Source organism: Prionailurus bengalensis, chromosome B3 (genome assembly GCF_016509475.1).
Source record: "Prionailurus bengalensis isolate Pbe53 chromosome B3, Fcat_Pben_1.1_paternal_pri, whole genome shotgun sequence".
NCBI lineage: Eukaryota > Metazoa > Chordata > Mammalia > Carnivora > Felidae > Prionailurus > Prionailurus bengalensis.
Window position 1 is genome coordinate 68,572,933 of NC_057355.1, and position 19,243 is coordinate 68,592,175.

The 19,243-nt window shown below is 40.5% G+C and overlaps 1 protein-coding gene across 1 annotated transcript in view; it reads right to left on the bottom strand.

Annotated features, from left to right (window-relative positions):
* Positions 1 to 1,847: 1,847 nt before the first annotated feature.
* Positions 1,848 to 19,243, bottom strand: part of FMN1 (formin 1) — a 431,558-nt gene continuing 414,162 nt past the window's right edge. The window contains exons 16-17 of the mRNA XM_043555725.1: positions 13,077 to 13,161; positions 1,848 to 10,649 (exon numbers count right to left, since the gene is read on the bottom strand). Of these exons, the coding sequence (XP_043411660.1) occupies positions 10,605 to 10,649; positions 13,077 to 13,161 (130 nt within the window). The 3' untranslated portion in view covers positions 1,848 to 10,604. The remainder of the gene's footprint in view (positions 10,650 to 13,076; positions 13,162 to 19,243) is intronic.

Genomic DNA, 19,243 nt, shown 5'->3' on the forward strand with positions numbered 1-19,243 from the left:
GACAACCAAAGCCATGCAGGCATCCACTGCAGGTGGGGCCAGTACAGTCCAACTGTCAAGTCTTTTATTTCCATGAATACATCATAGGCAGGGAAAGTGGGCAGCTAGAGTCTGAAGTGGAATATTTAGCCTCAGGAATTTATGGCCCGATATTTGGACCATCAGAATTTAAAGAATTTACAGAATAGGCAAAAAAAAAAAAAAAAGCATACTTAAAAATTCTACAGGTATCACTCAGCAGGGGAGAGTAAATCTTGATTAAACCAGGGAGGAGTTTCTTCCCAAGGTGAACTCATGTTTTTCCTGGATTCCTTGATACTCAGGCCTCTGCCCCCTGCTAGGGGGCTCTAATTCAGAACACAACTTTCATGATGGTTTCTATAAACGCTTAGGAGCATTTGGACCCTTTCTTCAAACAACAGTTCTAGAACACTTCTCTATAATGGTGTATAGGTATCCCCCACTTTCTGAAAGTTCCTGTTACATCCCTTTGCTTTTCACAAAAGACCTACGTTAGTATCTGCTTTTGCTAACCAGAAGAAACCCGAAGAAGATTCTTGCTTTTAGAAAAAAAAAAAAAAAAAGGCAAGAAGCAAAAACGGCATTTAGCATTTGTTTTGCAGCGAGCCTTGTAGAGGTAGCGTGCACCCCAGCAGCAAGAGGGGCCCCGCCAAGCTGCTTCCCAGGAACTACACTCAGCATCTCAGCATCAAGACATTATAGTTTTGAGCTGTGTCTGTGAGCATTTGTACTTTATCTTGATTTATTTTGTGCATCCGTTAGCAAGATGTCTCCTAAGGTATCAGAAAAGTCTAAGAGAGAATATTTTTGGGTCTGGGAATGCTCAAAAAATTTTCCATATAAATTAATGGTAATTGTTTCTTTGTGTTATGCCATTTTGGCCTATGAAAAGTTCCATACACTCTATGGTCACATAGCAGAGGGAGACCTGTATTTTGAAGAAAACAGTTTAACGTGATGAAAGAGTTAAGCAGTGGGAATGGCTTTGGTCTTGGAGTCAAGAGATCTGGAGTTTCATCTTAATGTGTTCACTAAAACTAAATGTGACTTTCAGCAGATCCCTTGAACTTCAGTTTTTACTCTGTGAAATGGAGATTTCATCCAATGTCTGAAGATTTTTGCAGCTCCAGGACTCTATGATTTACATTTCCTGGTGATGAAATGTCTCCCCAAGATAATAACTATGTCAGTTCATTAAATGTATCGGTATAAATTGGGGAATATTTCAGCAAACTTCTAGAACTTAAGAGTGTGTGGTATTCAGGAACACTGAATAAATCAATCAGTTAAAACCACACAATCACACGTTTATTTAAATGGACGAGTACTCTGCTGCAAGTCTTAGTTTCTCCTTCACAAATATTTGCATGTGTCATACCATTGCTTGAAAAGAATTCGTACCTTGTGCTTAGTGCTAGAACACAATACAGTTATATTTCTGTTCTGTTTCTCTAGTATAATCGTTTACCAACCCACAACCTGAAGTCACCAATACTTGTGGTTCTGCCTATATGCTCCCAGCTGGGGCAGTTCATTTTCAGGAAGTATTGCTTTTGGGTCAGCCTCGCTGAGCCAATGCCTGGCTGGGTTTGTCTGTTTGGTGTTAGCCTTGAATGCCTAGCTAGAGTGCCCACTGTTGGTGGGGTAGACAGAGGAGGAAGAAGGAAACATGATGGACTTACCAAGACCCAGTTCTTGCAGCTCAGTAATACTGTACTTGAGCAGTAATGAGCGTCAGGGAGGACTGGCATTCACCACGTGAGAGTACTGTTGGGAGATTGTCCTGAAACGTCTCCTGAAAATAAATTTGCACAACACACCCAACAGACATGAAACCAAGATTTATTAAAATATCCTCATCATATTTACATTTGGAAGCCATGAATGCAGTTCTCTGCAAATTCCAAAAAATAGAGTTCTATCTCTTAAAACAAATTAACAGAGGTATCAACAGATTAGGATAAATATAATCTATCACAGAGATAGGATTCTTTGAATAGACAATCTACATGTTCTAACCAATATATATTATGTACAAAAATACACTTGAGATGGTGACCAAATAGTGTCAAGGAGGAAAATATATATATAGAGAGAGACACACACATAAATTTTCATTATGTACAAATCAATATTGGTTCCTTCATCCTTTCTTTTTAAAAATAAATACTTCATTTGGTTGCAAATGACATTTACAAATCCAACTAATGAACATTTCTCAGCTTTGACAAAATTAAATATGCAAACAAATTAGAAATACATATTTTTAAAAATTTAAAAGGGAAAAGATACCTGAATTGAATTAGCTTATTACGTTAAAAAATATCCAAGAGCGTGTAATGTAAGGTTTCATGTCTTTAAAGTGCCTTCTCATTTCTCAAACTGTCTTCATTATTGTTTAAAATCCTTTAAGATTGTTATCTATAGATTGATCTAATATTTAATTAAACAGAAAAGCCAAGATATTTCCAGGTCAAAAGATTGACTGCTTAGGACATGCTTATACTTTCTTTTTAAGCACTTTCAAGAGTGTAACAGTTACCGTTGATCTGAAAATACCACAAATTGTCAACATCCTGATCCAGATTCGTGTAGCTGTTTGGATCATGAGTGGTAGTAAGAATGGGGTGGCAACAGAAAGCCTATGATTCAAACTGTTTGCACAGAATTAAGTCAATTTGTCCAGCAGCACAGAAAAGTTACTTCAGATTCAAAAATTTGGTTTTATGCCTCATAGATGGTGACCTGGGCAGATTTATAATTTATCAAAGAATGGTCCCTAATTAGACGGTTTTAAAGTACAATCTGAGAAACTGAAAAGGACTAGAACCTTCCCCTCAACCTTCTTAAAATAAAGTCGAATAAACGAAAAAGAAATGTATTTTCCATCTCTTTTATGGATTTTCCCCTCTTTGCCTAAGTGATGAGGTGATGCTGACATTAACAAGAGGCAGCCACAGCGCTGTGTCTCACTTGGTGACAGCAAAGCACCCCGTCCAAAGGGCTGGGGAGCAGCGCAATGGATTTGAGGGGACGGAGGGGGTAAAAATGCTGGGTCCTGCAGAAACTGAAAAGGTAAAGGCAGGGAAAAAGCTGTGGGATTTGGAGGAAGGGGGGGCCGGAGCACAAGTATCGAGGTGAGGAAAGTCAAACGAAGCTAAGTGCCAAAATGACTTTTGGACAGGCGTAGAGAAAACAGGAAGACCTGTGCACAGCCAGCCTCATCAGAATGATTCTGAAATGTAAGAGTCATCTCAGCAAACATAGGCCACTTTCACTACAGTACCTGCTTTTCCAGCACACTGTCAGCCACTGACGAGTATAAGATATTGAGCGCTCTCATTTGCCTCATACAGATTCCTGGAGCTTCCCCTGAAAGGCTGCCAATGACACAAGCATGGCAAAAATCACCAGCCCCCTCACAATGCATTGTATCAGCAAAACATTGCCTCTTGGCCATGTTCAAATATTCCTTCCTCCCATCTCCTGCTCTTCTCCCACAACCCATCGCTTGCAATGTCCCAGGGCCATAGGAGACACAACCTCATACATCAAATGCATTTTAGGAAGCAGCATCTGGGGTCCAGGGTGTCACTAAGAAAATTAAGCCCTAAAGGACTTGAAATAACCTCCATTTGTTAGGCCTGATTCCTATTAGGAAGCTGACTGATTTCACTTAGGTTCTGGGCATGCAGCTTGATGCTGATTTTCCTGGCCAAAGCACGATCCCCTAAATCAAAGTCCAGGGCACCCTGCTTCCCACGCTAGTTTAAATGAAAAATCAACGAGAGGAAAAAACTATGGTGAATCAGTGACATGTTTTCTCTCAAAAATTATTCAATTTCTAATTTTAAAAGTTTCTGCCTTTTTAGGAGTATCTTAGATTGCTTCTTTAAAGGGGAGTTCTTTTTTCTTAATGCTTATATTTGCTGAAGATTGTACCTTTTGCTAACAGTAGAGTATTTTTTGTGCCTTGAGAAACTGAAGGATTACAGAATTGAAAAATTAATGATTTCATATAAACCTATCCTTTTGGTGCTAGACCCCAAAATCCCATGTGTCACTCTGGACAAATAGGAGAATTGCACCACCTTCCCCCTCATTCACAGATTTGTTTCCAAAGGAAATGGATGCCTTTGGAGGATTACGCAGAGTGCGGTCTCAGTGGGGCTGAAATCGCCTTTTTTATGCCTTGTTGGTCAGATATGAAAAGATTACAGTTGGGGACAAGTTGCCAAGAAGAAAGGGAAAAACAATGAGCTGTTTATAGTTCACTCAAACCCATCTAAAATGTAATGATTTTGAATCTCCTTCCAGCCTCTAATTGGGAAGAGTAGTACAATTTTCAAATTCTCTGCACCCATTTTTATGCATTGCCTAGAAACCTGGAATTCAAAATCCATCCCAAGAGTTACCAGAGAGTTGTCTGTTCCTGAACACATTTATTGTCCATGCCATAGGGAGGTAGAGAGCAATTTCCCTGGATACTCAGATGTCTGTGGGACTAGCCTTTCATTTTGGAAAGCTGACCCAGATGAATAAACAAAAACACACTTGTTTCACGAGACAAGAATAGAAGTAAGCTCTGGAAGAGATCTTATGCTTATACTCAGTATAAGCATAAGATAACATATTGGCGGCTCTCACTATGTGTGGGGAGGAATATTCATTCTCTCGTATGACATCCTTACAGTTTCAAAGACAGAGTAGAGTCCCCCTTGGTATCTGCACAGGTAGAATTTAGGGAAATGCTCAGCCTCCAAAATAGCCTAAATCTATTAGAAGCTTGTTTACTCCATGGAGAAGAATGCCAAATTCTTTGGAGGTGAATTTCTGGCTGGAAATTATGGGCTCATTTGCATTTTGCTAGCCCAATGCTATCAAATTTCACACAAAGCATAAAAAAAACTAGCTCACAGAAGTATTTGGATTAGCTTTTAGAAAAAGAGGCAGACAGGTGCTTGAGAGAAGATTTTAAAAAAAAAACAGAAAATTTTATGAGCATAGATGGAATGCAGAAGGATAAATTCATGGCATTAGCTACAACTTTCCTATTTAAAAAAAATGAGATTAAGTCTGTCTTCCCCAGATCATAGAATGGAAATGATGTTTATGAACAAGTACTTCATAGATGTAACATGCAATGACGTTCAGAGTTCATCCGAGCTCTAGACTGAAGTGAACCATTAGAGGAGACGATGACAAGGAAAAGGTTTTTTGTGTTACTGGTTATCACCAGGCTGGTTGAGAGAGGGGCTGGAGTAGAGGGGAAAAGAACCTGATAAGCTCTACTTGAGGACAGCTGGCCTGCTGAATGAGGCTTGATTTGCTTCCTTAATGTCTCTATTGGTAGAAGCTGCATGGGGGCTTTGAGAGACAGAGTTAGCTAGCTGCCATTTTAATATCTTCACGTTTCCAATTAAGTTGTCAACTACACAAATTTCCCAAATGCTAGGTTTATATCACAGTGTTGATTAAGAGTCTTGGCACAAATAAGGCTACTGAACTGGCTTCACGCTTGCATGTTAAAATGCTCTTGAATTCACTACTTCCCAGCAAAGAGTCGATTTGGGAGGGTTTGGTAGATTGCCCACTCCTTGGGAAGGAAAATAAAGAATTGTGAAACTAACATTCAGTGCCTCTAATAAGGTGTCAACAACCGACGGGTGTGCAGCAATGCCACAAAATGGGCCTCTCGGTCACATACAGCTCTGAGTAACAGAGCCTAGTTATGCCTGGATTCAATTGCTGATGGGGTTGTAAATACTGTTAGGCAAGTCTGCAGCAGCCAGCTATGCTGAGGCCAGTTTCTGAAGGTGCTTTTCTTTAAGTGACTTTTGCACCAACAACAGAGAAGTTTCCAAGTGGCTAGATTTCTCTATAGGTAGAAAATGTAAATATACCCAACAAGTAACGAGCATTTTGGAAAGGCTAAAAATGATTCAGAGTTTTCAAATATTGAATACTATCAGTTTGGCTGCAAGACTTCTCTTGTGTTGCAGACTTCTTCATGATGACAAAGTAGCTGACATGAATGAGAGTTCATTTCTTTATTCAGTTTGCTTTCTTCAGCTGAATTGTTCCTAAAGGTAGGATATCTAATATATGAAATGTGGTTTTGACGACCTTCCAGATGTTCCACACATTTATCAACTGCTCTAAAGAGAACCCAGACTAAGGGTGTTGTAATGGTCTGGCTACTTCTTCCATTGGATCACGCTACTTCTCCTTGTATGTGGCTTTTAAAAAACTATTCAGGGCAATCCTACACTCTTTTGAATCCTACACTCTTTTGAATCCACACTCAAAATTGCCTGGTTGAGGCAAAAGTCTCAAGCAGGCCACAGACAGCTCTTACTCTGTCCACACTCATCAGCTCTCACAGCTGTTCCAAGTTTTTGTGCTCAGGAATTCCACAAGACTGGAATTTACAGTATGTCCATTTTGTGTGTGTTTTAGAAACTAATAAACTAATTTGTGGATTACCGAATCTGCTGATGCTTTTTCTTTCCTTTCCAGCTTTCAGTCATTTTTTTGTTTTCTGATTAGAATAGGCAGAATCAAAGAAAATTATGCACAAATCTAAACTGCTTTATAAAATGATATATTTGGATTTTTTTGGGAGGGAAAGCTATATATTTTGGACTTCTTTCCTCTGCTCAACACAGAAAGCCCCATGTTGGTTTTATCTTTGTTTGGGGGAGGGAAGAGTACTACAAAATAAGCCGATTTAAGATGTTGGGGAATGAAGAATTTTCCCTGTTAACATTACAGTCTGGTTACTGGGAAAGCTCACAGGTCTGCACTGCTAATTCCCCTTGATATTCGGATTAGATGCTGTCTGTCATGCTGCTGCATGCAATGCTGTGTGCAATGATCTGTGTCCATGACATCAGGCAAAGGAAAAGCAAAAACGAAAGTGAGAAAATACAATATTCATGAAAGCAATAATTAAAATGAAAAGGCCCCCATTGCATACAGTATAATCTATGGAGAGATGTGCAATCCCAGGCCAACAGGCAAATATTTACCAAAAATAACACGTCTCTCCTGCTACGTCCAATCATGGTCCTTGCAAGAACCATAACAATGACTTCCATATCTTGTGGAAGGTTTCCAATACCACCACAGAGTTTTATTCCTTCCTTCAGTTTTTCCAGTTTCTTCACCAGCAGCATATAAGCTTTTCATTTAGGAAATGCCTTTCCTTATGGTTCTTAGGAAAAAAAAGAGGTGCCAAAGGGGGCCTCAGTACTTGTGCTTATTGGGGGACAGGCAGGGGTCCAAGTCTAGCACCCAATCTGGCAATTGGTTCCTTGACCATGCTGCCAGTTTGTTTTGGCTAGTACACCTTTCCACTACCGAGTTTCCTTATTCTACTTCCCAGATTTCAGAAATACTTTTTTTCATTATTCCTAAGTACTTGCAGTGGGCATTTGAAGAGACATCATAGGTGTCAACTCAAGGATTCAAAAGGCAGCAGGTCCGTCATCATCATAATCATCTATTTCTGCTTGGCTACACTTTTCCCTTTCCGTGCCCCTCCCCACCCCGATTGTTAAGCTGCCTCTTGTGTTAAAAGCCATACAGCACACCCCCTTCTAACCTGATCTTTGACACCTCACAGGCCTGATGCCTTTTACCTGACATGTTTATACCATGCTTTAGTGTAATATATGATATACTTGTATGCTGGATGAGGATTGCAGGTTACTCATGCAAGAAACCAAGCTGTGATCCAACCAACTATGCTCTCGGATGTAATGACTCTTGGCTAGGAAGAGATGATGTTGCTTATAAGTCAAGGTTTGTCAGAATCTGACTACTAAAGTTGGGTATGAGTATCTGTTTAAACACAGAGTAGCAACACTGGCCACTCTCCCTCTAGTTTGGGGAAGGCTGTGCTTAGAAAAGCCACTTACATCCGCATGCCTAAAATGCTCAAGCTGCGTAAGCGGTGCACTAACCACTTTCTCTCCATGAAAAGTTGCATTTAACATCATCTCAGTTGCATTTTAGGGGGATTATTTCAAGGGGCTCCAGGTTGTTTTAGATGGCCCAACTTGAACAAGCTCTTGCAAACCTTTACTGAGCATCAACTTACGTTAGAAACAAAGGCTGTGCCAACACCACAGTACATGTGTGAACTTGGGAGGCGGCATCCAGATACAAAATGCAGGATTGAAAATGGGTGAGAATAATGGAGATTCTGACCTAGTGTCTTGATACAATAACTTACTATATTTGAGTAGTGTGACAGAATCACCAGGTTTCCCCAACAGAGCAGGCAAAGTACAATCTTTAGAAACAGGTATTTTACTGCCAATTCGACTCTGTCCATGTGGATTGAATCCAACTTGGGCTGCATTTGTGTATCACATTAAATGTTTCCACTCCTCCTTCTTCAGCATTGGTTCCCTGAGAGCATGTTCTTACAGGGTTGTGTGGCCATAGTGACAGTCCTGTTTACTGTCAGTGATTTTCTTGTGAGCATCTTCCTTAGAGACCTGAAGTGGACCACAGTGACTCCATTGAAAGTCCCTGCTGCTCTCGTTCATCAACTCTGTGGGGACCCATGAGGATCTAGACATGATCTCACTGAACTCAAAGTTGATCCCCAAGGCAAGGACAAAACAGGCACTTTTCTTTTGCACAATAATACTAGAAGGAATGTCACAGGGCACAGGATGACTGTAAGTGGAATTTGTTTTAAATCAATGAATTCCTTAGATTTTCTTCAGCGTTAAGTGAAAATGAACAGAAACAACATAAGAAAGCAGCATGAAAAGTTTCTTGCTCATAAGCAACTCCTTTTAGTAATGGAAGTTCTTTACCAGCCTTTTGGTTTTGCTGGTCTCATCTCTTATTTTGAATCGGAAAAACAAAAACAAACGAAAAACCCCAACCGTGCTCCCATTTTCCTTTCTTTTGAATTATTAGAGAAGGTGGTTAGCACCTAAACAAATATGGCTTCTGTGATTTGATTTGATCCTGACTGCGTTATATTAGGATACAGTGCTGATTTAATTAGCTGATTATATTAGGGGGGTCCCTGAGGGGGCTGATGATTGGCAGGCAGTCCTGGGTGGACACTCAGGCACCTAGCAAGTTGAGAGGTTCTGGGAAGAGCCTGGGTTAAGGGGCAAGGCTACAGATGGCAGCCCGATCAGGAAGGGTTTTAAGGTTCTCACCCTCCTCTAGACTGTCCTCCACCAACTGAAGGAGAAGGCTTAGACCTCTTTCCCTTCAAGGCCCAAAATGGATAGTCTTTGATATTATTCTCAATTCACGTCCAGTCCTTTCTCTTCTCCTCTCACAAGATAGATTCAAAGAGAGGTGGCATAAGGAAAAAAGCGGCAGGGGAGAGATCCAAGATCATTTCCCTTATGACTCAAGGGGTAGTGGTCTTAAGGGCTCCCAGGGTCAGAAAGAGCTGCCTGTGTGTGATATTCCACTCAAAGCTTAATATTAATGTAATCATCTTCTTTTCATTTTGATGTAAAGAACTTTTTTTATGCTCTTAATTTTTTTGACATCAAAGACTCTTGCTACAGCCTAGGTCACAGGCCTGTTGGTTGAGGTCATGGTGAAAGACTGAAAGTAGCATTTGCTCTCCTGTCTGGAAACTGCCTCCTGAGGTTGGTGGGAGAGGTACAGCCACATGCACACAGTCCCAGAACACGATGCAGAGCTGAGCTCAATGTCACTGTGGCCTTATGCACTCATGAACAGTCTGAAATGTCAAGTCTGCTGTTACTGGATCGCTTGCCCGAGCAGGTACTTTGACCTCCAAGCCTGTGCTGGCTTGGTTATCCCTATTTTTTCCAGAAGTTAGGGTGCAGAATTTCTGCTGGGCAAGGAAACCACAGCAAGCTTCTATAAAAACAAAAGAATGGGTCTTGTTTAATAGCTGATGTCAACTCCTTGTATCATAATTTCTTTTCCACCCATGTATAATTCCATCTTCTATCCTTTCAATTATATGAATATCAACAACAACAACAACAACAACAACAACAAACAAATAACCATTTCTCTCTTCTGGAAAATACATAGTCTTGGACCTCTTAAATATAGTTTTGGTAAGCTCCACATTTTTGGTGAGAAAGGTGCTTCAGGATCTTCCTGGAACAGGATGAAAATTAAGATCAATTGTCAAAGCAGCAGTATGCAAAGATCAAGGCTTAAGTTCTTGCACGGCAATTGTCATAAAAGATCCTTCTCTTCTGTCACGAGTTTATATATATCAAGCTTCGGTTAGAAAGCTTGAAATCACTGCTTTTAAAGATACTTGGAAAATCTTGGTATTTCTTCTGGTCCTGTAATGGAGTGACTCTGGACCTCTAAAGAGACAATAATCAATATTCCTGCAATGGTCCTGTAAACAGTTTCTCATTGTTCCTGTGGCCTAACAGGGGACTTCCTTAAAAAGGCACGGGGTGCTCACTGCAATGACCTCAGAAAGAGATGAGCAAAACGAACATTTGGTGACGTATCTTTCAAGAACTTCTTGCAGCACCGGTGTTGCAAAGGACCATGAAAGAAAATACATCGCGTTGCCGTCATTTTCATATGTCTCTGTATTAGTTGGTGGTCACACTGGCTTCCTTCTGACGCAGTCTTTCCTTCTGTTTTTTGAGGGGGAAAAATGAGTTTATTATCATTCTTTTTTCTAAATTTTTATCTTTCTCAGACTTTGGTAAATTTCTCAAAGCGTTGGTCTAAAATGATGAACAGTGTTGTACTCAATGCCCGAGAAATGCGAGTCATTCTATCCCTCTTTCCAGAAATCCTCAGTTACCTACTCCTCCCACCCTATTACTGTTACTTTCCAAAAACAAACAATGAATAACCAGCTAATCAATCAATTATATCCACCTAAAATACTGACCTTTCACCATGCTAGGCTGTGCTGTTCTCTTCCTCTGTGACAAAGGTCCTAATGTTGCAGTGTCACTCAAAGACTCCTCCTACCCCAGTGCTCAGTCTATTCATGGAAATAGGGAATGCCTACGAAATCGTTTTGGAAGAGGCTAGATATGAAACAAATCACCATTTCCAAGTTGAAACCATCTGCACACGGTCAACTTGGCAATACTAAACAAAGGCTGTGTAGAAGGGAAGATGAGCAGATTTAATCCACACAGCAGGGAGGAAGCTCCTATTTGCCATGGATGTTCTTCTCTGCTCCCCCAGAGCTTCCTTCCCAGGGACAGCCTTCTAAAGAAGGACATCAAAGTGCACTGGCAAGATATGAATACAAATAAGAAACCACACAACAGAACATGGGCCCTCACTGTTTCTAGGACTTCAGAGGAGTAAAATACTAAGCATAGTGAGAATGGGTCTGTCTGCTTTTCAGGTGGGCAAATAAAAGGCTAAAAAAAAGAAATGGAAGAGGTGTGCTGTTTTGCACAGAGAGGCCTCTTGGGAGTAGATCCTCAACTGCTTGTGATCTATGAGATGCGATGCATTGAATTACTAAACTGGCCTATATGTAAACTTATGCTGGTGATTTCTAAACACCCATCCTGCGTTTTGATCTCAACTTTGACCTATGAAGTTGAATAAGGAATCAGTTTTCAAGCTCTTGCCTAATTTCCACCCAAATAAACAACAACAAAAGACAAGTTGAAGATCACAACTGGGAGCTAACTCACAGTGGAGGTCACCTATTAAAAAAATTTCCACACTAAACCCACTGACAGGGCTGAATCCATTCTGTGCCTCTAGAAATAAGGTTTGGCTGTAAAATTCAAGACAGAGGCCCAAAACAAGAGGGCTGGTGAAAGGGGTAGAGGCTGACCAAGGAGGAAGACAAAAATCAGGGTTGAGCTCACTGTCACCAAAAATCATACAAGTGCAGGTAATGAATATGTTGTCAAATGGGCACAGAGGATATGCCCATTGGGGGGGAGCTATGTGCTCTGACTGAGGCTTTCCCTGATCGAGTCCAATGACTCTGACTTCCCCACTTCTCACCCAACATTCATTTAGCTCCTGATAGGGTTGTTATGAGAGATACCACAATCAACCAACGTAAAAAATCTTGCTTTAATAAAATGAAATTTCACTTAGATGGCCAAAAAATTTTAAGTAGCTGGCAAATGGTACAAGTACCCGAAAAGGATAAAAATGAGTAGCTGTGGGACACCAGGAGACAGAGAAGGTAGGGACTGAAAATCAAACTGAGGAGAGTGTTCTCTTCAAGAGAGAACACTCATTGCTGTTCTCCAGGGCAGGGCCAACTAATGCTGCCAAAATTTGTAATGACAAGAAAAACAGCTAACATTTTTAAGCTCTTATTATCAGGCACTTTGTACATCTCTCAGTTTCCTCAAGATAACCCTAAAGCAAAAGAAGTATTATTTCTCTCTTTTTACCAAAAAGAAAGAAGCAAAGTGATTTCACTCAGGTTTTACAACTAGTAAGTGGCTAAGCTGGGATTTGAACCCTAACACCTTGAGTTCCTAACCATTTAGCTATTCTGACTACTATTTCTAACGTATAGGTAGAGCTACACTGTGAACCTTCCCGAATGGGACTATGGAGGACAATTTCCCCTCACAGACTAGACTCCAAGTTTCGAGGCCAGGGAGGATGTCAGGCACCAAGACTCTGTGCCAGGTTTTTGTTATCCATTTGGGAAGTGATCCTAGGTAGGTTGTATCTTTTTGCATCTTGGTTTTCCCAGTTATCTAAAGAGCATAATCTCTACCCCTTTCTTAAATGCCTCAACATTTTGGGACAAAGGCGCTTTGAGATAAGGGGGATGTCGGTATGGGGTGTGGAAGGGTGTAAAATGGCAAGTGACTAAATCTGCTCCACCAGGAAACCATCTTGTTGAGTCTGCTGGGAGAACACAAGAAACTGTGTTTTGCTCCTCGCTCCCTGCTCCCCTATATTCTTTCTTACCTAAACTAATCTGCAATGGGGACTGAGAATCTGGATACTGCTCATTCCTCTGAGTTTTGTCCTTTAAATTCAGACACATTCCTGGATACACCTCAGTTATAATGAAAAATCTTGAGGTTAGGCTGAAAAATGCATCTCACCAGACTAGCTGTGGGATTGATTTTCTTCGTCTCCACTTTCTTCTCTGACGTCAACTTGCTGACGGATTCCTGAGCCATTTTCAATCTGAAATCAAAACAGGGAGGGGGGCGGGAGGAGGAGGTGAAGAGAGGAGGAGGAGAAAGAAAAAAAAAAAAAGGAAGAGGCCAGGTTAAACAGGAATCCAAATGCTTTTGAATTTTAACCAACTGGCAGTTTGGAAATACAAGGAATGGTTTCTTGGTGCCTTTGATTATCAAATTCAAACACTTATTAGGTGTGAAGGCATGTTTTCTATGTTATTAAAACTGACTTTCCTTCACTGGCTGAGAGGCTCACAAAGATGACTTCAGAAAGTCTGTTTCTGTGACCAATGCAGGACAGTCTTCTGACCTGGGGAATACTAGATGCATACACTTTACTCTGAGTAGACACTTACGTGGGCTCTCTGGCTTGTGATCCAGTCAGCAGATAATAGACAACTTTGAAAACTCAAGTTTGAGGAAACATATGAAAACTACAAATATTAAAATATACCAATTCATATCAAGAAAGTGAAAAGACAACCCACAAGATGGAAGAAAATATTTGTAAATCATGTATCTGATAAGGGACCTATATTCAGAATACACACACACACACACACACACACACACACACACACGGAGAACTCCAATAACTCCAATAAAAAGGCAAACTGCCCAATGAAAAAATAGGCCAAAGATGACATACGAAGGCTACTAAGCCGATGAAAACATGCTCAATATCATTAGTCATCAGGGCAATGCTAATCAAAACCACGAGATATTTGCATATCCCCTAGGATGGTGAGAATTAAAAAGAAAGTAGCAAATGTCAGAAGTACGGATGTGGAGAAACTGGAGCCCTCAGACATGGCTGAAGGGACTGCAAAATGGTGCAGCCACTTTGTCAGATTCTCAATATGGTAAGCATAGTTACCAAAGGACCAAGCAATTCCATGGCTGGGTATATAAATATGCATGTATATCCAAGACAAGGAAAATATATGTTCATACCAAAATTTTCATATAAATGTTTATAGCAATGTTATCCATAATGGCCACGGGTAGAAACAACCGAAACAGACGAACAAAATGCAGTATGTTCACACAGTGGAGTACTGCTGGGCCGTGAAAAAGAGTGAAGTTCTGATACATGCTACAGCACGGATGAACCTCAACAATCCACAAAGCACACGATTCCACTTATAAGAAATGTCCAGGGGCGCCTGGGTGGCGCAGTCGGTTAAGCGTCCGACTTCAGCCAGGTCACGATCTCACGGTCCGTGAGTTCGAGCCCCGTGTCAGGCTCTGGGCTGATGGCTCAGAGCCTGGAGCCTGTTTCCGATTCTGTGTCTCCCACTCTCTCTGCCCCTCCCCCGTTCATGCTCTGTCTCTCTCTGTCCCCAAAATAAATAAACGTTGAAAAAAAAAAAAAAAAAGAAATGTCCAGAGTAGGCAAATCTACAGAGAAAGAAAGCAGATGAGCAAGTAGGGGTCGGCATGGGGGACAGTGGGGATGACTGCTAATGGGTTAAGGGGTTTCTCTTAGAATTAGGTAGTTGTGATGGATGCACATACTGGTGAAGATACTAAAAACTACTGACTTGCACACTTTAACAAGGGTGGACTTCATAGTATATGAATTATGTCATCAAATTTGCACATCCAGCAGTCAGATAATATCAACTCTTACTGAGGCTGTGGGGAGAAGGGAACCTCTGCACAGTGCATTTAGGGAGGAGTGGAGATTAGTATAGCTGGCTCTGGCAATACCAGGTTTAATTGAGAACATGGACTCCCTACGAGTCATCAATTCCTCTTCTAGGGAGATAACCAAATGAAACCTTCGTATACAGACACAGGGCTTTCTCTGGAGCAATATATGCAATAATGAAAAACCAGAATCAACCTAGTGATTATGTTCATTAGAATAATGGATAGATGATAATAGCAAGTAATACCAGCTAACATTTATTGGATGCTTGCTCGGTACCACGTACTACTCTACCTGCTTTATTTGAATTAAACCATTTAATTCTCACCCAGCCTTGTGAGGTCGATATTTTCACTATTCCTATTTTACAGGTCCTGACCCCCATGCAATGCTGCTTATATACAATACTCACTTAACGGAGTATGTACAACTGTGAAAAGAAATAAACCAGATTTACAATACAACTGTGAAAAGAAATAAACCAGATTTACAAAATCAACAATTACAGATATCCAAAACATGATATTGAGAGAGTGAAGAATTCTGCAGAGTGATACAGCGAAGAGGCCATCTAGCATGATGGTCAAGGGCTCGGGCTCCAGACCGTGATGGTGGGACTAATTCTCAGCCCCACCATTAATCAGCTGTGTGACCCTGGGCAAGTAACCTCTCTGTGCACCTTCATTTTCTAAAAGGAGGATAACAACAACAGTGCTGCTGCAAAGAGTCACCGAAAGGATGGAGACTCTCTCTTGCGCAGCTCTAGGCACAGCATAATCACTCACTATAGGTTTCCTACTGTTGTTACCAAGCATGCAGTCTGCTACACTGTGCACGTATGTAAACAGTACCCGCAAAACCCTATTGTTCATAGATGCCTGCATGTGTGTATAAACATACATGCAAACATCTGCCTGTATGTATACAGAGACTGGAAAGCCACTCACTGGTTTCATGATAGAGTTTATCACTAGTAACACGGAAGATGAGAACGGCATTGGGAGGTAACATCTCAAATAAAATTTCACTTTTATCTGTAATGCTTCATTTTTTAAATTACAAAATATTGAGTATGTGGCAAAATGTTAATAGCTACTTCCACGTGGTGGGAATATGGGTGTGTTGTATTATCTTTTGTATGTTTCTTTATTTTCAAAATTTTTTAAAAAATATTTTTTAAAGATTAAGTAAAGATCCAGCAACCCAAACATTAAAAAAATTGAATGTGCTTTTTCTTTAGGGCCTCCGATAAAAATCTTTTGCTCAATATTACTCACATACTTGCTTAATATCAAAGAAATAGTTGAGTGCGTTACTTCTTTACTTAGCTAATTTTACACAATTTACTTAAAACACATGGTTGGTAATCCAATCTCTCTGCCCACATGTACAAGTTAGCTACAATGAATTCGACATGCTGACCTGAGCATCAGAAAAGAAATAAAAATGAGACAAAAATGAGTAGTGATTTATATAGCCTAAGAAATGCATCTTCAGAGCTGCCCAGGAATGGGTGCTTCTCAACGCTGACATAGGTCTGAGTGTATACGCCACACCACGCACTAAACATTTGTGTTTGCAGCAGTAACTAAGACTGTACCCGCACAAGAGGAGAATGCGCTGAAAGGATCAAATCCAGGTCAGACTGCATTGGAGACTCCGACTAGTAGGGCATTTGCAAACCAAGATGATGGTGCTGTAATGAGGTCCCAGTTTGCAGAATCTTCTCTTCTTGGCTTCTCTCCAGAAAGATTTGCTTTCAAAAGCACACCCATCAGTGACTGTTTCAATGAAATGGTTTGGAGTTACTATTTCCCTCCATGCCCCCTACCTTCTAGGGAGCTTTTGGGGGTCATCTTTTGCTTTAGTAGTTCATTTTCCCGTTGAGAATTCTGGTCTCTTGCTTCAGAGTTGGGCTTCTACCATGCTCCTGCTCAGCAATGCCCTTCCCCAACGCCCAGATCCCTTGGAGCCTCTCTCCATGTTCTCTGGATGTCGGGGCAATGGTAGCGGTTGGGGGTGTAGAGGCAGGAAGGAGAGGAGCCAACCTAAGGTTCTTTCCCCACTGCAAACCTTTTACTACTGGTCAGTGGCTGCTTTGTAGACTACAGGCAGTCACATACACCCTGGACTTCCCAGGACAACTCTGATCTCAGTGATTCTACCCTGCTCTTCTCCAAACATTCACCTTCCATTTTATCATCTCCTTTTCAAAGGGCATTCTTGAAAGTCACAAAGGATTGGGAGAAGACACAGCTTGGTGCAAGGAGCTTCAGCATCAGCTAGACTTGATTCCAATTCTAACTCTGGCAGTTACTAGAAGACTTAGAGCAAGTTAATCGATTTTTCTAAATTTCAGTTTCAGTTTCTTTATCTATAAAATTGAGATTAAAATCAACCACATCCTATTATTGTGAAGATTAAATGAATATATACAAAACAGTATACCAGGTATAGAGCAAATGGTCAATAAAGGATAGCCATTATGGAATCTCCCATCATAGAGGTAAAGGAACTTCTTAAGAATGCATGGCAACAGTTTCTGAATACACGTGAAGTAGGTGGTGTTATTCACAAAGTATTATCTCACAGGAATATCATTAAGATGTGTCCTGAAAGCAAACCAAAGAATTCACTCTAATTTTTCAGATCTGAACACAGATTCCAAAAGTCCTATCTAGAAGCTCAACTTTGGTGTAGGTATGGCAAAAATTTCTCAACCAAATAAAATAAGAGAAGCTACAGGCATACCTTGGAGATACTGCAGGTTTTGTTCAACACCACCGTAATAAGCAAATGTTGCAATAAAGAGAGTCACATGAATTTTTTTGGCTTCACAATGAAAATTAAAGTTATGTTTACACTATACATCAGTCTATTGAGTGATAACATTACGTCCAAAAAACGTACATACCTTAATTAAATAATACTTTATTGCTAAAACATGCTGACCATCTGAGCTTTCAGTGAGCTGTAATCTTTTTGCTGGTGGAGGGTCTTGCTTCAAGGTTGATGGCCACTGACTGACCAAGGTAGTAATTGCTGAGGGTTGGATGGCTGTGGCAATGTTTTAAAATAAGACAACAATGAAGTCTGCCACATCAACTGACTCTTCTTTTCATGGATGGCTTCTCTGTAGCATGCCATGCTGTTTGATAGCATTTTACCCACAGTAGACCTTCTTCCAAAGTTGAATCAAATCCTCTTGAGCCTTGCTGTCATTTTATCAACTAAGGTTACATAATTTTCTAAATCCTTAGTTGTCATTTCAACCACCTTCACATGATTTTTTTCAAAAGTAGATTCCATCTCAAAAAACACTTTCTTTGCTCATCCGAAAGAAGCAACTCCTCATGTCTTAAAACTCTATCATGAGATTGCAGCCATTCAGTCACATCTTTAGTTCTAGTTCTCTTGCTATTTCCACCAAATTTTCAGCAGCTTCCTCCACTGAAGTCTTGAATCCTCAAAGTCATCCATGAGGGCAGGAATCAACTTCTTCCAAACTCCTGTTCCTGTTGATATTTTGACTTCTTTCCATGAATCATGAATGTTCTTAATGACATCTAGATAATGAATCCCTTCCAGAAAGTTTTCAGTATACTTTCTCCAGATCCCTCAGCTATCTATGACAGCTAAAGACTTATAACATATATTTCTTAAATAATAAAACTTGGAAGTTGAAATGACTCCTTCATTCATGGGCTGCAGAATGGATGTTGTGTTATCAGGTATGAAAACAACATTCATCTCAGTGTACATCTCCATCAGAGCTCTTGAGTGATCGCGTGAATTGTCAACGAACAGTCATATTTTGAAAGGAATCTTTTTTTCTAAGCAGTACGTCTCAACGGCAGGCTTAAAATATTCAGCAAACCATTTTGTTAAAAGATGTGCTATCATCCAGGCTTTGTTGTTCCATTTATAGAGCACAGATGGAGCAGATATGGCACAGTGCTTAAGGGTCCTAGGATGTTCAGAATGGTAAGTGAACATCGCCTTCAACTTAGAGTCACCAACTGCATAAGCCCCCAAAAAGAGAGCCAGTTTCTGCTTTGAAGCCAGGTACTGACTTTTCTTCTCAAGCTATGAAAGTTCTAGATGGCATCTTTTTTTCCAACAGAAGATTGTTGTCTACATTCAAAACTTGTGGTTTAGCATAGCCACCTTCGTTAATGATCTCAGCTAGCTATTCTAGATAACTTGCTATAGCTTCCACATCAGCTCTTGCTGCTTCACCTCATACTTTTAAGTTATGGAGATGATTTCTTTCCAGAAATCTCACAAACCAATCTTTGCTAGCTTCAAACTTTTCTCCTGCAGATTCTGCACCTCTTTCAGCCTTTATAGAATTGAAGAGAGTTAGGGTCTTGGTCTGGATTAGGCTCTGACTTAAGGAATGCCGTGACTGGTTTGGCCTTCTGTCTAGACC